Source organism: Eretmochelys imbricata, chromosome 1 (genome assembly GCF_965152235.1).
Source record: "Eretmochelys imbricata isolate rEreImb1 chromosome 1, rEreImb1.hap1, whole genome shotgun sequence".
NCBI classification, from domain to species: domain Eukaryota; kingdom Metazoa; phylum Chordata; order Testudines; family Cheloniidae; genus Eretmochelys; species Eretmochelys imbricata.
The window spans coordinates 123,511,256-123,534,876 of NC_135572.1; the positions used below are offsets into that span (position 1 = coordinate 123,511,256).

Sequence of the window (23,621 nt, forward strand, 5' to 3'; positions counted from 1 at the left end):
TGGTTTCCTTTCTCACTTGCCAGATCATTTTATGAGAAACAGGAGCAAATGACATCATTTGTTCTTCTGCGTTCGCTCACTGAAATTCATCCCTATTCACATGAGTTTCACTCTTCAGCATGTCAATTCTACTGTTACACAGGATGAGACAGACCTTTGGGTAATTTGGGCCAGTCCCAGGAAAGGCTTAGAAGATGAGGATTGGTTTCAGAGTAGCAGCCGTGTTAGTCTGTATTCGCAAAAAGAAAAGGAGTACTTGTGACACCTTAGAGACTAACAAATTTATTTGTGCATAAGCTTTCGTGATGAAGTGAGCTGTAGCTCACGAGAGCTTATGCTCAAATAAATTTGTTAGTCTCTAAGGTGACACTAGTACTCCTTTTCTTTTTAAGATGAAGATTGAATTTGCTTTCATTATAAATAATGTGACCTGGTCCAATAGCCAAATATAAAAATCAATATACATGAGTGAACACAGTATTATCAAAGAAAACAAAAGCACAGCCAAAGTATGATTCCATTTTTCAGGTAGCATCTGAACCTATTAAAAGATTTAGGGTAATCCACCAAAGAACTGAATTAATAATTGAAAGAAAAATGTAAATTGCTTTGCACATTCTATGGCCAACAAGATTAGAAAGAACAAGAAATTTTAAAATGAAAACACATTATGGCGTATGACTTATTAGTCAATTTCAAAAGAATAATTTCTTCCATACCAAATTTTTATTGGGATGTTTTTATTTTTGAACCTAGATAATGGTACATCACTTATAGTGTACAGATTGTCTACTTATATGTCAATTGTTACAGCTTGTACAGATGGAATGTTAGTTACTTTAATACAAATAGCTAAATATACTGACAAAGACAAATGAACCCCTAAGAAGAAACTACTGAACGTCTTCCATTGTGAATGAGGCTTTTTCATCTATGACTGTACTCAGATTGTGGCAAGACAAGGTTTCAGGACACAACATATTCCCTTGTGATGGTATCTCTTTATGTGCTTATTAATATTGACCATGACAAACACTTTGAATCCTTTAAACTTCAATACTCAGCTCTGCAAATTGTTCACAGAAGATAAGGTTATGAATGACAAAAAGTAAGACTGCCAATCATTTTAATCAATACATCGCTTTTTAAAGTGGGGTTTTTTTCTTCTTCTTTTCTATGGTGTCGTCTTAGTGCTCTGATGTATAGATTGAACGAGACAGAAATCTTCTTTTTGTCTTGAAAGTACAAATTATTAAGTGTTCCAACCCAGTACGACATGAGCAACAAGGAGGTAACACATCCCAATAGTACAGGACATAATCATCATTGGGAAACCCAACCTGAAACAACAAAATAAAGAAAGATCAATAAGAATGCAACACTATGCAATAACATGGCAGTCAGACTTTGAAAGCAAAAGTAAAAGTTATCATACAAGTCCTTAGCTTTTGATACCTTTACAACATTTCAAAAAAATCAAAGAACATTAGGTACGGCGGGTTTATGACAGTGATCCCTGGTGAGCTAATGTTCAAGTTGAGACTTTCTACTTCCAGTTATGACATTTAGAAAAGTGTGGGTCAGACCCTCACATGGGGTGAATCAGCATAGCTCCATTGACTTCAATGGATCTCCAGCAATTTATGCCAACTGAGAATCTAGAACTGAATGTCTTGGTCATGTGCCAGTCAATACGCAATTACGTGGATTATATCAGTTCTCACAAGGTAAGCAAGCAGTAGGATAGCTCATTCACTACTTATGTCTTCATACTGTGTGTACACTCTAACCTTAATAAGGTCCTTTATAACTCTGGTTTATGGCTGACATTCGTTTAGCTGGCTTCCAATGGCATTTAAATAATAAACCTCATCATGCTGGTACTGTATTTATCCCCATAATGCGGAACGGTCTTGAGTGTCAGCTGAAAAGTATTGTAGTTCTACAAGATGCACCAACTTCTGAGAGTATCTGAGGAAATCTCTTTGGCCTGTGTGGAAAGTGTTAAAAGATTTGTTTTCATGTCAAAACACTTCTTTCAGCAGAGGTAAATCCCACAGTACGATTTTGCAGAATGAACTTAAGCTTTTAAAGCTTCTGTTGACAGAAAATTCAAAAATGACAGAAACTGAAGACTGGGCAGGACTTTGTGTGTCCTGCAGTGTCGTATAATATTTCGTACACATGACCTTTTTACTCATATTCTCAAGGTTCATATTCATCCACCTCTTTTACTAAGCATGATCAAAGTGTGATAGTGTTCTTTGAAGTGCCAATATTTCATTCATTGTCCTCACTGGCAATTGAAGAAGGATGTACCTAGTATATGTGAATGTATTAGTGATGCTTTTTGCCTTGCTTATCATGTTAGGCAGCCTCTAGAGGGTTCAAGACATCACCCTTCATCCACCATTAATTACTCAGACAGCAAAGGAACGCACGTGTAGCTGCTGACAGGGAGAGAAAACTCTCAGGTCTCATGTGCTTTAAAATCTCCTTATCTTCCCTTTCTCCATATGCAAATATACACATTTTAAAAGAAAATAACATTTGGGATGCGTGTGGTGCAATCTGCTCTTCCTCCTGCTCCGTACCTGCACCTGCAACACTATTCTGTCCAGGGTTTATGTAACGCTTTCTAATGCTGTTTCATTGCCACGTAGAGTGATCTGAGCAGGACAGGTCCAATGGCATTAGAGGAGCTTTAGTATTAGTAGCAGTTTATTACGGTAGCATTTAGAGGCCTCAGTCAGGATCGGAAATCCATGGCATTAGACAGTGTATAAACACATAATGACAGACAGCCCCTGCCAAAGAAGCTTAGACAAGGTAGACTAGCAATAACAGGCAGATAGCATAAAAAAAAATGTTAGTTAGAACTACCTCTGTTAAAAATAAACTGCTTTTTCACCCCTCATTGTCCATATGTCCCCACCAGCCTGCTTTACCACTCTGGACCCAATGTCCCAGTGAGCCTTTCATCCCATTGACCACCCCACAGAAACTGAGGCAACCCAAGAAAAATAGAAGTTATCCACAAAACTGAGTGAGTGTAAAAGTAAAGACTTCCTTGGCGGGCACATTATTCCACATCTGCCTACTGTGGGATTTCTGGCACATTCCCTGAAGCACCTGGTGTTGATCACTGTCAGAGACAGGATGTTAGACAATAGTCTCTGATCCATTATGGCAACTCCTACGTATGATGCCAGCCACTCTCCCCTGTATGTTGGGAGGCCCCATGTCACTCCGGGATTTAAGGATGGCAGTAGGGGCCATGCATCATCAGAGCTCTCAAAACATTGGTTAGCAACAGCAGAGTTAAGTTTTTGCTTGTTTGTGGGGAGAAAGGGGTTTTTGGAAGAACAGAAGGGGAATGAGGGATTGTTAGACAGGGCAACCAGGCTGCCAAGACTTCCAAATATTCCCTGAGGAAGGTGTATGGTAATTCTCATTTATGCATGTGAACAAAACAGACACAGAATCCTAGTGATTTTTGGTAAGATAAGAATGCAATAGCTTGTCACAAAGTTACCCAGAAGGCATGGCTTCCTTTTTATGTCTAAATTTGATTTGGAGTATATCCTAGTATATTTTCTCCCCCAGCTAGACTGTTCCGGTGTTAGCTTTTGAATGATTCCTTATTCTAAAAAGCTGCACAATTATCCTTTCACAAAATTACTGTATTATTAAATTCATGGCATTGCCAAACAGCTTTCTGAGTTTTAAAGCTGCCTTTGAAATTAGAAAAAAATAATTATATGGTCACCTAACTGCTTTTCAGACAATATCAGTCTTTTTCTTTCTGAGCTCATTTGATCTTCCTAAGATTTGCCATCTCACTTTTAAAAGTGCTCAGATCTGACAAATTCACTTTAAAAATAAAATGGTGCTGTAAAAAAGTCCTTCTACAAATGTAAATGCATCCAGTGAATTTCCAAACAAGGGTCTGGTGAAGGTGAGATTGCTAAGGATTTCATAGGAAAAGAAACTGCAGACTTACATTAGACCTTGCACTTACTGAACAATAAATTCAGTGCTGCTGGGTAAGCTCCAGTGACTTAGCAAAGCCCAGATCCTGTCCTGTACTAATATAACTTATTGGGTCTCACAAGCGGATACACAAGAGCTCAGAGATGAAGGGCACTTAATACCTGGATGCATAAGGAGAAGAAGAGAGGGGATTTAAAAAAGCAATAATTGCTAGCCTTTCTGTAAAAAAAGAATTGAAAAATTGGTTCCAGCTTTGTGCAGTTCTGCACGGGAAGTACATGAATTATGCAGAACAACATGCAAACATGCAGGATTTTTAGTCATACCTTTGCTTTAACAGTAAGAGTCAAAGGTCTGGTTCTGGTTCTGGTTACTCATGTTGTGTAATACCTTACTTCATTGATTTATTTGGGGCATTTGCGGTGGGCCACAACAATGCATAGTCACTCACGCAAGTAGTTCCACTGACTTTTATTACTCACGCAACTACTCGTGTAGTGTGGGACTTGGTTTTACCAGTGGCCTGAACAGTAATCTGATGGACCTGAATTTACTGCTACCATTTTCGCTTTGCTAATCTCTGTGCAGATGAGAGAAGTGTTATAGTTGTGAACAAAAAAATGATTAATAGTATTTATTAGTTGTCGTGCTGGAAGACTCCAGTCAGGACCAGGATCCACAATGCTAGGTGCTGTACTGGCAAACAGGAAGACACGGTACCTGCCCCAAAACATTTACAATGTAATTTATAGGTACTTTCATTTAAAAAAAACCACCCCATCTAAGAACATATTTCACAGAACATAAAAACTACAACATTACTGTTGCTGTGCAGTGTACAGAACGAACACTGGCCTCAGGCAACTGCTGGAATAGAGGGTGAAGTCCTGGCCCCCATGGAAATCAATAGCAAAACTCCCTTTGACATCAGTGGGGCCAGAATTTCATCCAGTGTATTTAGGAGAGGGAGAATATAAAAACAAGAGAAAATTGAACCACGGTTTGTTAGGGACAGGAATAAAGAGGGGACCAGATCAGAAACTATATTGCAGTCATGGTATGCTCCTCCAAAGTAAAGCTAGGGTTGTGGCTGGTAGTGTGCTAATCTGATGCTACTCCAAACCATAACACCACAGATCAGCAGATCTCAGAAGTCAAAACAACCCTTCCTTACCCCAACACCACCACTTCAAATGTGTGCGAGCACACCAACACTTGGGAGGAATATGAAAGGGAGCAACATCTCTCTCATTGTTCCCCTAAATAATTAAAAAAGGAAATGTATATTAAATATAAGGCTAGTTATGTAGGGAGTCATTTTCCTGTTATAACAATACACCTACAGTTAATGAACCGATTATGTACCTTGCCACCTAAACGAAACATTTTATGCAAAAGTCATAGCATAATACAGCTCTCTCTAAAATGAGGCAGAGACATCAGAACCATTCAGAGAAATTGGGTGGGGGGGTGGCTTACAGTGGGATATACTAGAAAAGTGATTTACCCTGAAGAAAAGACAGACCCAACAGTCACTGCCTTCTAGATTGTTCTGAGCACATAGCACCAAGGGTAGTGAATCATTAGAGGATCTGCAGAGACATCTCTCAAAATGGAAGGTGAAGTTCTCTCGTCAGTTCTGGAGTTGCAAGATGATACCAGCAATCCTCCAAGATCAAACCATTGGCAGTAGTGGTTCAAGCTGTTACAAATATGGATCATGGTGATAGTATATATGAACATTGAGTGCCAAGTTCTGCTCTCACTTCTGTGTCACCCAACTGACTGCTGTGGGGTTGCACACTAGTTTAAAATGAGGCTTGAATTTCATCCCTAATCTATACCTGAATATCCTTTTAAGAATGTAATTTATGGAGCATTCTAGAGAACTTCTTGAAAATTCTTCTCTCCCACTTACTGGCCTCTCCATTATCAACACCTGTACACACAATAAGGAAATGTGTTGCACACCTGGCAAGTGCCATGTTATATGAGAAGATGTTTAACCAAACAGAAGATACAATATGAGTCCTTGTCATTTCAGGCCAGACCCTGAACACGTGCCACACTTTGGTTTGGAAATCCTACAGTGACAAGCTCATTTCAAAAATTCACATCTTGAAATTACAAAAGCTGCCTCAGAAATTGGATTTGGGTGTTGAAGCTTCTAGATGCAATTCACTCCTGTTAATGAAGTTTCTATCATTAGGTTTACAAGCTGGCTCGTTTACATTTCCTTTCAAAAGGAATGTATAACGATAGCAATATCCATGATTCTTAATCAAAAGGATATGTTTGTAATCCTCTTTATTTAAACATTAACTCACACACACCTTTTTTGTGGGGAGGAAGGGAGAACAGTTATCATGGATGAAGAATGGCAGCTGTTAACTAGTTTTCTTACAAAAGAGTTGTGGGTCTATACTTATTTAAATATGAAGAAAACCACTCATATTTTCAAGGAGCAAGTCCACGTTCTACATCTCATCTAGAACTGAGACAAGATTTTTTTGTACAAATTTCATTTCTTTGCATTTGTGAATAATCTGTGAACACTTCAATTTTCTCAGATTTACTCTTCATCCAAAATTACTTGCTAAATAATTTTTGCAAATAATCTTTGGTATGCAGCTCATTTTCAAGGAACTCATTCTGAGTGTTTGCTGCCAAATTCTCTGCCAGAGTAAGCCAATAGAGTTTTAGTACTGTTCATTAAATTGTGTCACAAACAGAAAATTTCACATTTGATATTTAAAATCTGAGCATATGATTGGTCACCAAAAGTACGTGGTATATTTTCTGTTCTCCGACTGGATAAACATAACCCGTAGAAGAAAGTTTTCAGAATACTTCAACATTTACATAAAACTATCTGCTTCTGCAACCATTCCTACAAGTATATTGATTCACTAGAAAACATGTAAGGCTAACACACACAAATGTGCAAACACACTTGAAGTAAATCTATTTAAAAATCTGAATGAATACTGGTGGGAAACTTTTTTATAATAGGTTTCAGAGTAACCGCCGTGTTAGTCTTCGCAAAAAGAAAAGGAGTACTTGTGGCACCTTAGAGACTAACCAATTTATTTGAGCATGAGCTTTCCTGAGCTACAGCTCACTTCATCGGATGCCCTAATTTGGGATATATTTTTCATGTGTGGTCCCCTGGTCGTCAGGGTCCTAGGAATTCATCTCCCCCTTTCTTTCTCTGTTCTTATTATCCCTTCTATTTCTCTTAGTCCGTCTCCTATTCCCTTATCTCCTCCTTCTCTGCTGTCTTCCACTGCATGCTAATCTCTGCGTCTCCTGCCTTTTTGTTTGTCTCAACTTTCCAACATCCCACGTCCACAAAATACTGTTATTTCCATACTTTGAAAGGACAGGCTGGTATTGGCTCTAGTGCCCATTTAAAGAAAAGGTCTAAAAAAGAGGTGCTCCTGCTTATCCACAAGACTATGACACCTTCACAATTGGACACCTGTTTCTAAAATAGCAGCTAGCTAACACTGCCAATGATCATTCAGGAAACACTAAAATTACCGTGAATTGCACATAGCCTGGAATTACATAAAAATTATAGTGTAGTTACCTACCAGTTACCATACATAGTAGTTAACGTGTAATTGAAAACACTGAACGTAACCTATAACCACATTTTCTTCTGATTGCTAAAATTACAATAATTTCTCCCAGTTTTCTTTTGGTTTTGAGTCTGTGCCAAGATTTTCCATACGGTCCCTCCAAATAATGAACCTCAGGTCAGGAAAAATTAAATTTCAAGTGAGAAAAATAAATGGTGTTAAATTGTGCATTCTACGTTCTGGAAAAAAGCCTCCTGAATTCTTTTTGACAAAAAACGTCATGCTTTCCAAACATTACCTGTAGTGAGCATTTTGCTGGCCTTCCAAAATCTGCTCATCTGAAGAAAAAAAGCAGTCAGTGTAGTCCTTCACTGTAAAGAAAATGGTTAATATACCAGTTCCAACTTGAATGTTCAAATCAATAGTCACAGACATGTTTTTGCAATATTTGCCTAGCTCTACTGTCTCTGTGGTGCAGTTCATGTGAAATATAGGTGGTCTCAGAAAAACAAATGCCTGTATAATAACTATTCAAAAGCTATTCAAGCCTGAGAAGGCAGGGATGGTGATGGTAGATACTTGTATGAAACACCATGGGGAAATACTAAAAGCTATGAATGGCCCACTGAAATATAGAGAAAAGCAGTGTAGTTATGACTTCAAAAGACTGCAACAAATTGACGGTGAGATAGCAACAGCAGCTGATGAATATAGTGACCTTCCTGTTGGCATTAATTGTCTGCCTCCCACAGGAAATTATTAGGTCCAGCTGACCCCTGGGTAGAATGTTAAAAATGAAAGCCAACAAATTGTAATGAAAAAGAGAGAGAATGTCAGTAGTTTGATGTTGGGAAGGAACATACCATAGATGCATTTGTGTAACTTTTCTTCCTTTCCTTTTGTATCTGAAGATGATTTTATTTTAAGTTATCATATCAGTATAAAGAAGTGAGAAAAATGTATCAGAAGCTGAACCTCACCATATCTGGATGAGAGTGCAGAAAATACAATGAGCCACGGTTCAGTTCTCCACGTATAAACTGTGGCTAAATTAAACTACCAGGTTTAAACTTTTTGAGATGTGTTCACTGATGTGCGAAGAGGGGTATAATTTAGGCTGGGTACAGATCTGCTGTATAAAGAAAAGGAGTACTTGTGGCACCTTAGAGACTAACAAATTTATTTGAGCATAAGCTTTTGTGAGCTACAGCTCACTGTAGCTCATGATAGCTTATGCTCAAATAAATTTGTTAGTCTCTAAAGTGCCACAAGTACTCCTTTTCTTTTTGCGGATACAGGCTAACACGGCTGCTACTCTGAGATCTGGTGTATGTTATCGTGGCCAGAGCTAAATCTGTATATCACACCAATTCAACATTTCTTCCTCTATGGACAAGTCCTTAGTGATTTCATACTGTGGAAAAATAGGTAGCCAAAGACTACCTACGGGCTAGTAAAGAGTAGCTTTGGGCATAGATTTCAGGATTCAAGGCTGCAATTCAGCAAAGTATTTAAGCATGTGTTTAGCTTCAAGTATGTGAGTAACCCACCCCTATTCAGCAAAGCACTTAAGCACAAAGAGGTGGTCAAGAGGCATTATATTTCATTTGTACCGTCTCCTTCAGCAAACAAGCAAAAACAGGAAAAAAACAACAAAGCATCCTTTAGAAGTATTTGGTTTTTTTTTCCTAATGGGTTCATTTTCTTTGGCTAAAACACAAACTAACCCCCTCCCCCCACACACACACACACATTGCCATCAGCAATGTAGAAGCTGCTCCTCAAAGGAAAGCCACGGTTGATGCAGAAGTTCTTACACATTCCCATAAAACCAAAAAGATAGCTATCTTTAATGCAAATACTTTACTGTCCAAAGTCAATTCACAAGATAGCCCATTATTATCACCAATAACCAGTTAATCCACCACCATACCCCTCAACCAACCATCTTAAATCCCTCAGAGTCACTCCTCCCTGAAAAACCTGAGATAACAGATGAGTCTTGCATTGAACCCTGAACAAATCTGGGATTGGCCAGGCCAACAGAAAGAAAGTGAGCTCTAATGCTGAGGACAGCTCACAGGGTAAGCTCCTCGCCCTTAAACTGGGAGCAGCTATCTCAAGTATCTTTACTAATTGCAATAGACAAAATATCACACTGCAAGAACACCCTAAAATACCTACTTTCCACTATGATAACCAGTTACCACCTTTTATACCACTAATGCAAATGACCCAATGTCCTTTTCTTGACTGGTTCCAACTTGACATGAAGGAGACTGATCTTTCAAAGAATCATAGAATATCAGGGTTGGAAGGGACCTCAGGAGGTCATCTAGTCCAACCCCCTGCTCATAGTGGGACCAATCCCCAACTAAATCATCCCAACCAGGGCTTTGTCAAGCCTGACCTTAAAAACCACAAAGGAAGGAGATTCCAGCACCTCCCTAGGTAATGCGTTCCAGTGCTTCACCACCCTCCTAGTGAAAAAGTTTTTCCTTAGTTTCCCCACAGAAAGAACTCTAATGTCCATCAACAAAGCACATTTTAGCTTCTAGAGGGCCAGTGGGAACAAATATATATTTAAAAATAAAGATGGTGCCCTTTACAAAGTCAAGATTCTGGTGATTTGCTCTTGCTCCAGTGGTGAACTATAAATTCACTTTCAGACATTATACCATAAGGCAGATAATGAGAGCAATTCAGTTTCTCGTCTTCCTATGTCTTAATATTTTTAAACCTCTGTGTGTGTGTGTGTAAGTGTAAGAGAAAGAGAAAAAGAGTGAGTGAGTTTAAAAGAGAAAGCGACACTTTTTGGCTTTGACCACCAGAGGAATATTTATATTGGACTTTGAACAATTAACACCTGTATTATGTAACATTACTCAGAAATATGTGACAGCCTGAAAGAATAAGTGATTTTTTAAATAAAGAGCACAATTATTAACTACTTACCTAATGGAATTTAGGTTACATTTGTCATTCTCCAAATTCTAGTTATTTAGCTGGGGGGTAGGTTGGTTTAATTATTTCAGAATACCTTTGGTGTCTGTCATTCAGATTTTTCCTTCAAATATCAACTACATTAAAAAAAAACTGGAGGAAACACCACACAACCCACTAACAGTGACCCAATATTGCATCCATTGTTTCTATTTTCCATCATGCATATGGTCTTTTTCAGTGGCTTAGAGACACAAAGGTGCTTCAATCACTTTTACTAGACAGCTCTGTACCATAAGCAGATTTCCCTGAGTTTTAATACTGCTAAAATCTACAGAGTCCTTTAAAATCTTAATTTGCTTTATATCTACTTGTTTGCAGCATTTTATTCAGCTGACTCCACTTAAAAATACATTTTCCCTGTTCTATATCAACAAATATTCCCAAGGAAAAATACAGTACTACTGAAAAATGTTAAGGCTCCAAAATGAGCGGCCAGAAGCAAGCAAATTTATAGTCCATTCGTTACCAGCCAATTGAGCATACCTCAGTATTACGGGTATCTAAATATGAGCAATCTTATATGCCATATGTTAGCATATTGGGTTAGGTCAAGTATTGAATTTTACCCTTAGCTCTGGATTTCCTGGGTTTTGTAAATTAAGCCAGATGTTCAATGTTATTCTAACGGTTTGTATGTGAACTTCCTTTTGTTTCTTATGTTTGTATACTAAACAGAGGGGGGAAAAAAGTTTAACACCCAAGTGTATATTATATAGTCAATTGAAACATCATCTATAATGGCTCTATATATTTAGACAGAAGTATCTAGGTAGCAGGACTGAGCCAAGTGCTCCAATTTCAGTTTGCACATGCCTTGGCAAACTTTATAGGCAAATTCACTTTGCATGGTTTCTGTTCATATGAGTTTCAGGCCCGTTAATTTAAACCTACACATTCAAATCAAAATACTCCTGTGCCCCATAAGCACTGTTACCAGCAGGGCTGACAAGAGAGGAGCCGGGGGCGGAATAACTGTACTAGGGACTTGAACTCAGGAGGCCCCTGAACCATCAGTAACTGAGGTAAAATTGAAGTGAAATGGGAGGGGATGGGTCCCCAGCAAATGATGTATGGAGGCCCCAAATTTCTCTCAATGGGTTTGCTACCTGGTGCCATAGAATGGTGCTCTCAGCTCATTACGCCTTCTAGGAACAGCTGACTAGTCCCTTTCCTGGCTACCAGCAAAGGAGCTGTGACACAAAATACACAGAATATGTTTTAATATGGGAGATCTGAGATGGTTTTCATAGCTTCACTGCTTGTACATTATACTCGTTATACTCAACCTTATGCCACTGCTAAACCACACTATCATGTATTAGCTTTCTATGTACTGTGCAGGTATGTAGACACACACACACAAATATATCTTTAAGGGTTGCTTGCAAAATATTGCATGGCCCAATGTTTGAGGCAGGCAATGTGACCACCCTTTAACCACACCCCACAACAGACTTGGCATATGTTCTTCCAGTCTTTCAATTTCCTCTGGTTTCATTATCAAAGTCTCACACAGTTCCAACAGTTAGAAAATGTAAATATAAAGAAATGACTCCAGTGCCTTTAGAAAGCTACAGTGTCGTTATATGTTTACCAGCATCCATTTGCTAGTGAGATGAACATCATCATGGGAGATTTGCTAGATAACACATACAGAACTTCTTCTCTGCAACACAAGACTATTGCCAGTGGCATCATTACGTTGATGTGGGTGGAAAGAGATCAATCTACTTTCTGAAACTCCTGACATTATTATGTGTGTGAAAACCTGTTGTTTTTAGTAGCAAACCATATTAGAAAATTCAGTTTGCACAGTTTTGATACATTCACTGGAACCAATTAGATTGATTAACACAGAGCTGTTAAGGTACATGGTGTAAACATGAATCTATAGGGACTGAAAGGATGGGTGCTCAGCACATTCTGAAAATCAAGCCCCTTTAAGGCATCCCAGACTGAGCATCTTAAATCACTAGTAACTCTTTAAAATGCAGGCCTTTATGTTTTCAAGTGTTTTTTTGAGAAAGAAAGTCATAAATATTACTCAAGCCTACAGCTATAATGAGTACAGAGGGATTAAGATAAAGAGATTATTGGAATAGTCTTGTTATGCTTTAGAGCTTTACAAAGCATTACACTTTCCTTATCATTTTTCAGAATAAGGTGAAATGGCACTTCTCCATTACTCTCTTACCTGTCAAGTTACTCTTATCTACAACTGGGAAAACCAACCATGTGGTTAGTTATTCCAAATAGACCCTAAATTCCCCCACCACAAGATCATAGCATAATCTTTTTTGGGGTTTTTTTTGAATATCAGCTTTGAGTCTGTCCATTGTTTCCAGTGCATTTATACCATTTTGCATTTTAGGTTCCTATGTCTCTGAATTTGGCTTCCTCAGCTAAGGAAAATGCCGGCAGAAGATGTAATATTTTTACTCCAATAAATGTGAACTGCAGCATTATGAAACAAGATTTTTCACTGACGCTTGCACCAACATCCTTAATGCACTGAAGGGCAAGAAGATGAACATTGTCCTATTGGCTGGAATGATTTATTTAGACTTACGAAAGATAAAAGATTGCTTTAGATAACTTCCATATTACCCAAAATGGTTTTTACTTGTGTGGGCACCACTGAACTTAGAAGCTTTACAATCTGTACTTCAGGCTTTGTTATCTTCAAATATAAATTAAAAGGAATAATGATGAACAATTCTTCTTTGGGATAGAGCTCCCATCTCAGTAAGAAATAAATCATTTGCAAGCAATGTTTTCAACGGTTAAATTTTACCAGTCTGTGTGAAATAAAAATTCATTTTTAAACTTCCCTAGGGCAATTTCTTTCCCCTTTGTCTTCATTTGATTTTTCATAACTACAAAGCAAATGGGTCCCACCTCCTGACGATAAATGCCCATAAATTGCAAAACCTCTTCTATTTATTAGCAACTTCTTTTATGTTCTCCTAATTACCAATTCTTAGACACTGTCAGTTTAGGATTAAGGTGATTATGTAAAGGCTGTAGCGTACCCTGTGTCCACCTCAAAGAAACAAGTTTCCAGATTTGAACTGCTGCAAAATGCTTGAGCAGCAAACTATTACACAAGTGTTTTATGCCTTTAATGCCATCAAAATAAATGTAACGGTGCATGAGTAAAAGCATAGCTGGAAAAGTATTTGTAACCTCATCTAACAATTACCAAAACAAGTGCTAAATTCATGTAATAACTAAGTCATAAATGCTGGGGGGGGGGTTCTTTATGTGAATAAGAATTTCTGCTGCACACAAAATAATAACAAAAATCTGTCCACAATTCTATATAAAGAACACTTTGGTACAACTCATTCTCCTTTCAAATGTATTTTTACAGAGGAAATAACAATGAGCTTGAAATTCCTTTTCCCTCTAGGATATATAGTGCAGAGCTTGTAATTTCTTTTTCCAGCATTTTGTGCCATACTTAGGTGAGTAGAAAAATCAGATTGCAAGTTTTAGATTAATGTAATTTTTAAAACTTAACTACTTTGGGAAAGTTAAATCCCATTAAAAATCAGGTTGAAAATAGATGACTGGGACTGATTCTGATGTAAATCTATTGAGTCAATAGAGTTACAATGGTGCAAAACAGATCAGAATCAGGCCCATTTTAATTTAGATTCTTGTGTTCTTGAAGCAATAGTGCCCTGATCTGGCAATGGTGCATGCACATATTTTAACTTCAATGGGACTATTGTGATAGGGAGTATATCACCCCCCCACACACACACACACACACACTGGAACTGAAGGGGTTAAGGAGCAACTGTGGACCCAGGCAACCCCACCCAGTCCCACCTGCAGAGCATGCTTCAGCGGGTGGTGAAGCTTAAAAGGGAGCCGGCGGCTCAAAAGGGACCTAATAGGACAGAGAGAGAGAGAGAGATCTGTCCTGAGAGCTCCTGAGGAAGGATGCTAGAGAAACCTTTTCCTGGAGAGAGAGAGCTTTCCTACTGAGCCCAGAAGGACTGAAGGTTCAGTTATTTTACTACTTTGAGGCAAACTGTAAGACTTTGGTGAGAGAGTAGGTGGTAGGAAGTGGCCCAGGTAGACAGTTAAGGCATTCTTGGGTTCTGGACATTGGTGCCTCTTACTGGGTCCTGGGCTGGAGCCTAATGGAGTGGGAGAGCCCAGTCTCCCCACCAACCCCCTCCTTATGAAGGGCATGAAAACCCTTACTTCCTGACTCTCTCTTGGGGAAGGAAGGAGAGGGTAAAGACCTTTAGAACCACACGGCTGGTATGGGACACCCATAGGGGTCAACAAGCGGGTTGAAGTTCTCCCCAGTCATGAGGCCAGGGGATCCCATATCTTCCTTACCCCAGGAAGAAAGAAGATGGATGGGGGATCTGACCGAAGGGTTGAGTCAACACCCACTAACAGGCAGATGGTCAAATGGCATGACTGTGGCCTGAGAGAAAAATTGGAGCTGGCAGGAACAGAGGCCTAACCCACCTACCACTAGGTGATGCATAACTACTCATGGCCTTAAAGTTAAGCGCATGCAGGATCAGGGCATAAATAATAGTTTTGTCTTGTCTTGCTTTAGGTTAGATTTCACCTTTCTGGAAGGGGGCCTTTCTGCTGGCTGACTGACTATTCAGAGCCCAGTGTGTTCTGCAGTTACAGATATGCTATAGCCCTTCTCAGAGCTTTACGTGACAGGATCTAACCTTTTATTTGAAAATCCAGTATGTTTCTAGTCATCCTGGTTGTGAAGAAAACTTTAAAAAATTTGAACTGAGTGTAATAGCTACCTAAACTGTGCTATAGATGATATGGACTGTCCCATTTATCTCAATAGGGTGTTAACTCTAAAAACTAGAGAGAGCAATTTCAACATTATCAGCTATTTCACTTCTGACCATTTTAACAGAAACAAACGCAAGATGGCTATCCCCAACTGCCAAAGGCTCCAGCTGTGCTTTTCTCAACTGCCAAACCTGCCAGGTGTGCCCTGATTATCTTTTACGTTGCAGTTATAAATTGTCAGTATGAAAATGTCTGGTACAGTGAAATCTGTGGGGACAGCATAAAATGAACTAAATTTAATATTAAACAAACAGCAGAGGGGCTACTGTAGTGACTGAGTTATTCATTCATTACATTTATTTAATCCAAACCCTCCATTTTTTTAAATACAAATGACACTGCCACAGAATCCAGAGGTCTTTCTGCAGAACTGAGATCCATCTCGCCACAGAGTATACAAAGCACCAATTACACAATAATAAGGAATGGGCAGATGTCTTCACCTCCCCTTTCTATACACTAACTTTATGCCTTTTTCAAACTTCAGAAAGATTTCTGAACAAAGTAAAGGCTTTCTCAACTTAACCATGAATTGCTAACAATACATTTCCAGGAACTCATACACACACTCTATCCAATCTAATGATAAGCTGTAGGAATGCATTTTTATTATTTAATAGTGGTATTATAGTAGTACCTAGATGCTCTAATAAGGATTGGGGATCAAGACATTGTACATACACACAATAATTTTTGCTATGTCTTGTTACCTTGGGTGGCTGTCTCCAGCTCTCATCCATCTTCCATTTAAATTGTCTCCCATAGTCCCGTTCTGATAAGAAGTTCTAGGCAATCCTTTGAACTCTTTATTATGCTACATTATTGTCAATCTTCTCATAGCCCCATCTCTATGTACATTTGAACATGAGGGGTTTTGTTCAGAAACGAATCCTTTCAGCTGGTTCTACATCAAATGTGAGCAGCCATCTCAGTGATTACACTTCTCTGTTGCTCTAAAAGGCACTTGTCTAGATGCTTAACAAATTTCTTCCAGTTTTCATCTCAAATCTGATAAGCAATTTAACCTCCTTAACTTCACTTGTCCATGGGGTAAGCACTGAATCAGAACCATCAATAGGGTTTACATGGTGGTTATTTCAGTAGATAAATGACTAAACATGAGCAATTTCTTCACTGAGGTGATAAATATAAATCATTTACATAGAAGTATTTTAAATATTCTACAATTCACATGGCAAATCTGTGTAAGTGTCCAACTATCAACATTTCGTGTCTCTGGCTGTCCTTTCTAATAAATAAATTTTGCCTTTGCTTCCCATTAAAATTATTTTTCCAAATAATGATTTAAGATATAAAAAATTTCCAGAAAATATTGCTCATCAAGCACTTCCAATCTGATCCTGATACCTTATTTAACTAGCAAATTGTTTTCTAATTTTGATATTGTTCAAATGAGAAAGTCCTTAGGCAACTTCACTGACTGCCTAATCAGACTAAGTACACTGTACTTAATTAGAAAAAAGAAAAGGAGTACTTGTGGCACCTTAGAGACTAACCAATTTATTTGAACATGAGCTTTCGTGAGCTACAGCTCACTTCATCAGATACATACCGTGGAAACTGCAGCAGACTTTATATATACACAGAGAATATGAAACAATACCTCCTCCCACCCCACTGTCCTCTTAGCAGCTAAATTAAACAAATAGCAGAGGTCTCAAAGAAAGTACTGATTTGTTGGACAGGTTACTCAGCCTCCCTCTCCCCATCTCTGCTCACCCTCATACAGAGTCCATCTCATGCCCAGTCTGTCTTTCTGGCTCACTGTCACTACGTGCACAGCACAGCTGGTGATTTGGGGATAGAGGTGGTAGAAAAACATTTAATTAAAGTACAATTTGATGAAGAAAATGAAAAATGTTGAAATTTTTCATTTTTGTTGAAAAGGGGAGTTGACTATTTGAGCAGTTCCAGAAGTTAATCTTGGCATAACTCAAGTAAGGTATGATGAGGAAGGGAGATAACAGTTCTGCTTAATTCTGTAAAGTTCCAATATCGCAGATATTACCAAAATGTGTATGGGAACTGGCAGAGAGAGAGAGAGAATGGAATTTGTGGGGACTATGGAAATGGCAAGGAAATGTGAGGGAAAACTCAGCAAAAATAAAACATTTTAAATGTTTTCTGCTGCAATGGTTAGCATAAATTTCACTTAAAAAATCACAAAGAAATTTCAAGTGCCCTCTGAAGGGTTATTGTACTAATTGGGAGACAACTCAATCATTAAAGTTTGAAAAAGAGGAGTTGTGATTTCAGTTGAAACCTCCAGGCAAGCTTACCTATGGAATTGCTATTGACACCTCCATAACATATACCTGAGGCTTTGGTAAGCAAAGCACATGAGAACTGTCATTTACCAAAAGATTTTAAGCAAATTCATGACTTAGAAATTCTCTTTAAATATCACTGAAGTGAGGATTTATTCATCATTATTGCTCAAGGTAATAATACCTTTGCATTCAATTTATATTCCAAATAGTTATATATTCTGAATGCTCTGTTCAGAGTGGTGACAAAAATAAAACTTTATATTCCATCAGTATACTATATGAAGAATCAATGTATTCTGACTACTAAACACACTGCAAATGTGCGATGGACTGGTTGTAGTTCTATGCATAAACCTGTGTTAGTCGATACCAAATGTACTTTGCTTTGGATAGTTACACGTTAGCTTGGAAGTAAACAACTTTGCACAAGTGTAGTTGAAGGAACTTATTTAATGACACAGTATTTAATATTTCAAATTCTGCTCGACACTGAAATATGAACTGCTGATAGCATTCAGAATATTTAGAAGCACATCCTCACTTAATTACTCTGCATAATATTCAAAACACCAGGTAACCTAAATAAACAACTCAAGTGTGTAGAACACTTACTCTGGAGTAGCAGAATGACAGAATATTAAACTCCATGAAAACATACAAAGTTGCTGCAAACTTAGCAGATGGCTTTCTGAACTTCAGTGTATCAGATTTAAAAGCATTTCTCTTAGGTATGCATATTTTTGAGGGAAAAGAAATGAATAAACATATAAGCCAAAGAGCTCTCCAGTGGAGATGAGAAAGGTCTGCATTATTTCCTACCTGTTTCTCCTTGTGATAAGCACAAAATTACACGCTATTCACAGCACCTGCTTGGGGTCAAAGTCTGCCCTCAGGTGCAGAGCACATGGCTCCTTTTGACTTCCAGTAGGAGCCATGTACATACATCCAAAAGCAGGATTTGGTCTCTTGTGAACTGAGCTGTAAACAGTTCAGATCGAAATTCAGGGCTGTATTTGACCATTAATCTGTTTTTCCCCCTTGAATAATAAGAATTTAAAACTGACTTTTTAAAACATTTAATTTGTGCTCCTTGCACTCCACTGAAACCACTCACTAAAATCTCTAAAAAAGAAAAGGAGTACTTGTGGCACCTTAGAGACTAACAAATTTATTTGAGCATAAGCTTTCGTGAGCTACAGCTCACTTCATCGGATGCATTCAGTGGAAAATACTGTGCAGAGATTTCTATACATAGAGAACAAGAAACAATGGGTGTTACCATACACACTGTAATGAGAGTGATCACTTAAAGTGAGCTATTACCAGCAGGAGAGCTGGGGGGGGGGAGTGGGGGGGAAACCTTTTGTAGTGATAATCAAGGTGGGCCATTTCCAGCAGTTGACAAGAATGTCTGAGGAACAGTGAGGGGTGGGGGAATAAACATGGGGAAATAGTTTTACTTTGTGTAATGACCCATCCACTCCCAGTCTTTATTCAAGCCTAAGTTAATTGTATCCAGTTTGTAAATTAATTCCAATTCAGCAGTCTCTCGTTGGAGTCTGTTTCTGAAGTTTTTTTGTTGAAGAATTGCAACTTTTAGGTCTGTAATCGAGTGACCAAAGAGATTGAAGTGTTCTCCGACTGGTTTTTTAATGTTATAATTCTTGACGTCTGATTTGTGTCCATTTATTCTTTTACGTAGAGACTGTCCAGTTTGACCAATGTACATGGCAGAAGGGCATTGCTGGCACATGATGGTATATATCACATTGGAAGATGTGCAGGTGAACAAGCCTCTGATAGTGTGGCTGATGTGATTAGGCCCTATGATGGTGTCCCCTGAATAAATATGTGGACACAGTTGGCAATGGGCTTTGTTGCAAGGATAGGTTCCTGGGTTAGTGGTTCTGTTGCAACATTCAAAAACCAGTCGGACGTTCTTGTCAACTGCTGGAAATGGCCCACCTTGATTATCACTACAAAAGGTTCCCCCCCCCCCCCCGCTCTCCTGCTGGTAATAGCTCACCTTAAGTGATCACTCTCGATACAGTGTGTATGGTAACACTCATTGTTTCATGTTCTCTATGTATATAAATCTCTGCACCGTATTTTCCACTGAATGTGTCCGATGAAGTGAGCTGTAGCTCACAAAAGCTTATGCTCAAATAAATTTGTTAGTCTCTAAGGTGCCACAAGTACCTCTTTTCTTTTTGCGAATACAGACTAACATGGCTGCTACTCTGAAACCTAAAATCTCTAAGGACCTCTTCCTAGCCAAAGGTCAGAGCCAGCACTCCATCCTCATCTTTCTTGACCTGTCAGCCATGTTTGGTACCATCAATCATGCTCCTCTTCTTGAAATCTTTGTTCTCACCTTGGCTTTCATGACATAGTTCTCCTCCTACCTCTCTAATCACTCCTTCAACATATCCTTTGGAGAATTCTCCTCATTTGCCTTCAATTTTTGGTGACATTTCCACAGGGCTCTGTCCTTACTCCCTTTTCTTCTCCCCCTACCTACTTTATCTCCGGGTCATCCCATCTGCAAACACAAATTCAACTACCATCTGGCTGCTGACAACTCTCTCTATTCCAGGCCTGTCTACTCGTTCCAAACTAAAATCTGGTCTGTCTCTCTGACATCTCCTTGAAGATGTCTAGCCATCAGCTCAAGCTCAACATGGCTAAAACAGAGCTCTTAATCTTTCCCCCCAGGCCGTCCCACACACCACCTTCCTCAATCACTGTGGACAACACCACCATCCTGCCTGTCACTCAGGCCCACAACCTGGATGTCATCTTTGATTCAAACCTCTATTAAGGTCCTCACATTCAGACTAGGTCTAAACCGTGTAGATTCTTTCTACATAACATCACTAAAATACAGTCTTCCTATCCATCCTTACAGCTAAAATTCTTATCCCAGTTCTCGTCATATCACATCTCAGTTTCTGCCATATCTTACTCTCTGGCCTTGACAAATGCAATCTTGCCCTACTGAAATCCATTCAGAATGCTGCCACAAAGATCATTTTCCTAGCCCATCATTTTGACCATATCACCCCTTTCTTGGAATCCCTCCACTGGCTCCCTCTTCTCTACTGCACCAAACAAAAACTGCTTCTCTTCACTTTCAAGGCCCTTTTCAATCTATCCCCTACCCAATATCTCTCATTCATTACTGAAATGTTGACTCCAACCAGCCCATGATACCAGCCACCCCATTGCCCAGGTGTTAAATTTTCAAACAAGCACCACTGTTCTTTCTCCCATGTTGCCCCTCGTGCTTGGGAGAAGCTCCTTGTAAACATCTGCAAACTCATTCATTATTCTCCTTCAAATCCCTCCTCAAAACTCTCCTTTGTCATGATGCCTATAAAAACTTGACAATGGTAAGGCCTCTTGTGTGCTGAGATAGCAGCCTACCATGCTTACTAAAAATGTCTCATTGTTTCCTTGTACTTCCCTGTGTGTCCATATCCATCTTTTGTCTTCTGCTTTGATTGCAAGTTCTTTGGGGCAGGGACAACCTTTTTGTTTGGTGTTTCCAGAACGCCTTGCACAATGGGGACCATGAATATGCTATAAACTTATTGGAACTTGAGAACATTTTTATGAATTAGTTTATTTCAAATTTTCTGGATGATAACATGGTGCTGGGGCAGATTTGTTCTATGAACTACAACACAGAACAATAAACACTCAAATGTGTCTCTAAGGCACAGCCTACTACCCACATTAGGAGTGCTGTAGAGGCATCATTTCTCAGTGGGAATTCCAGCCCATGTTCTACCTCATGCCTATTATAGGCTAAAGAACACATGTTCTGTTACACCTGGGTAATGAATACCTAGCCTGACACTTTACATGTTACAGAATGTTTCAGAGTTCTTCTCACCATGATCTCTGTGTTTACTGTGACTACTGTAAAGCTTTTTGGTAAGCCTTTTCTGTGTGTTCCTTTAGGACCAGCTTGCACTTCACATTGCATAGATACATGAAGAGTGGGGAATGGTATAAAGGCTCAGGCATAATGACCATCCTGGAGTGCAAGAACATCAACTGCTTGCCTCTACAAATAGAGCTGGATGGAAATCAGGCAAAGGCTCTGCCCCACTCAACACTTGCCAGCAAAATCATGGCCCTATCTGTAACTTATCCTGTCTAGAACAGTTAGCACCACTCTGGGCACTAGCTTTATGATATCCTAGATATGGACATATAAATATCAATGATATGGAGTTCTTACGACGTAATCCCACAATGCACTAATACAGTCAAAGTACAATGTGCTCCTCGGAGCAAGAAAAGAAACAGCTATCTGAAAGTCTCAATAAACTGAAAGGTTTTGGAAAGAAGATCTCTAAAGTATTTAGTAATATGCAAAGAATCGAGCTTTTGATCGAGAATAATCGAGCTTCCACTTTGAGTTGGAGGTGTAATTTCCAGCTTGGGTAGACAAACACCATGAGCTTTGATTGAGCGAACGTGGCAAAAACAGAAGTGTAGCCATAGTGGCACAAGCATCTAGCTGCCCCAAATGTGATCCCACCTAGGTACTTATTCAGGCAGCTAGTCTGTCCTGCTGCTCGCACCTCCAAACAAAATATTGTAACAAAATATTAAAAACATAAAGCTGCATATTGGCTTTTCCACTGGAGTAGTCCTGGGTAGTATAGATCAGGACAGGAGCCTGCAGAGCTGTAGTGATTGTGAAGACATAGCCTGAGGTATTATGCCTATGTTGAGCTGACGAAAGCAGAATGGCTTAAAGGAGTGCAAAGAGAGCATGCTCAGAAGCAGCACTTACTGCTGTCATGAATAAGTACAGTGTACATTCTATCATGTCTAGGGCCCCTGAAAACTGGGAATATTGCTATTTTTAGGATTTGTTCCATTTCCTTTACAATGTTTTCTTCCAGTTTTTGTAGAGTTACTACACAATAAGCCCAGGTTGGTCACTAAAAGGATTTGTCTGCCAGTTGAGCAAGTGAAATTGCTCACAGTTTTGGTTCAGTGTGTATGCACCTAAAAAGCACTTGGCCTCTCACACCTTGACACTTTACCCTGTTTCTCTAAAGGTCTGCATTGGTCCAATGAATAAAGTCAAATTTGCATAAATGCTGACAGGCATTAATTGGAATAGTAAGGGATGCAAGAAGGGAACAATCTTTTCCCTTCCAGCCCATGACCCAGCTGCCAAAACTCTCCTATGCACATCTTTTCCTCTTTCCTTGACAACAAGAATACAAAGAAACCACATAGGCACAGCTGGGTTTACTAACTACACACAAATATGCAAGACCTCCTATCTATATACATAGTGCTGTTTTGACTGATTTCTGGCTAATGTGAAAACAGATCTGGTCAGGAACTGGAATTTCTGTTCTACAGGAAATTCTGAAAAAAATAGTTCTAAATCACAACAAAAAGCTGAATTTTTAAAATTTCCCTCAAAACAAAAACTTAAAAACCATTCATTTAGAAGAGAGCTGTCCAATGTATGGCCTGGATCCAGCCCATAGAATAGTTCCATTCAGCCTTTGGTCATCCCATGAATCTTTGAACTTGTCTGCATGATCCCGGAGTCTGCATTACAACTCTCCCATGTAGACCCTGCTAATATGCACTGATGTAGTCCTGTTTCAAACCGTAACACACCAGGGCAAACTAAGGAACATCTAGAGTGTACCATCAGGGTCCACTAGGGGCAGTTGGAGTTCAACATACTGCTGTGCACTACAAATCACACTGCTGTCGTCCAGACTCCAGCACAGCAATCCAGCAAACCTCACACATAGGTGTAGGACCGCTTGGTCACATTTAAGAGGCTTTGGAGAGACATAAGTCTGACAGAAGCTGGTATGTGTCCAAGTGAAGGGAAATGGCATTTGCT

General features: G+C 39.1%; 1 protein-coding gene across 1 annotated transcript in view; it reads right to left on the minus strand.

The window, feature by feature from the left end:
• Positions 1 to 1,252: 1,252 nt before the first annotated feature.
• Positions 1,253 to 23,621, minus strand: part of OCA2 (OCA2 melanosomal transmembrane protein) — a 286,600-nt gene continuing 264,231 nt past the window's right edge. The window contains exon 23 of the mRNA XM_077807125.1: positions 1,253 to 1,340. Coding sequence (XP_077663251.1) covers positions 1,253 to 1,340 — 88 coding nt within the window. The remainder of the gene's footprint in view (positions 1,341 to 23,621) is intronic.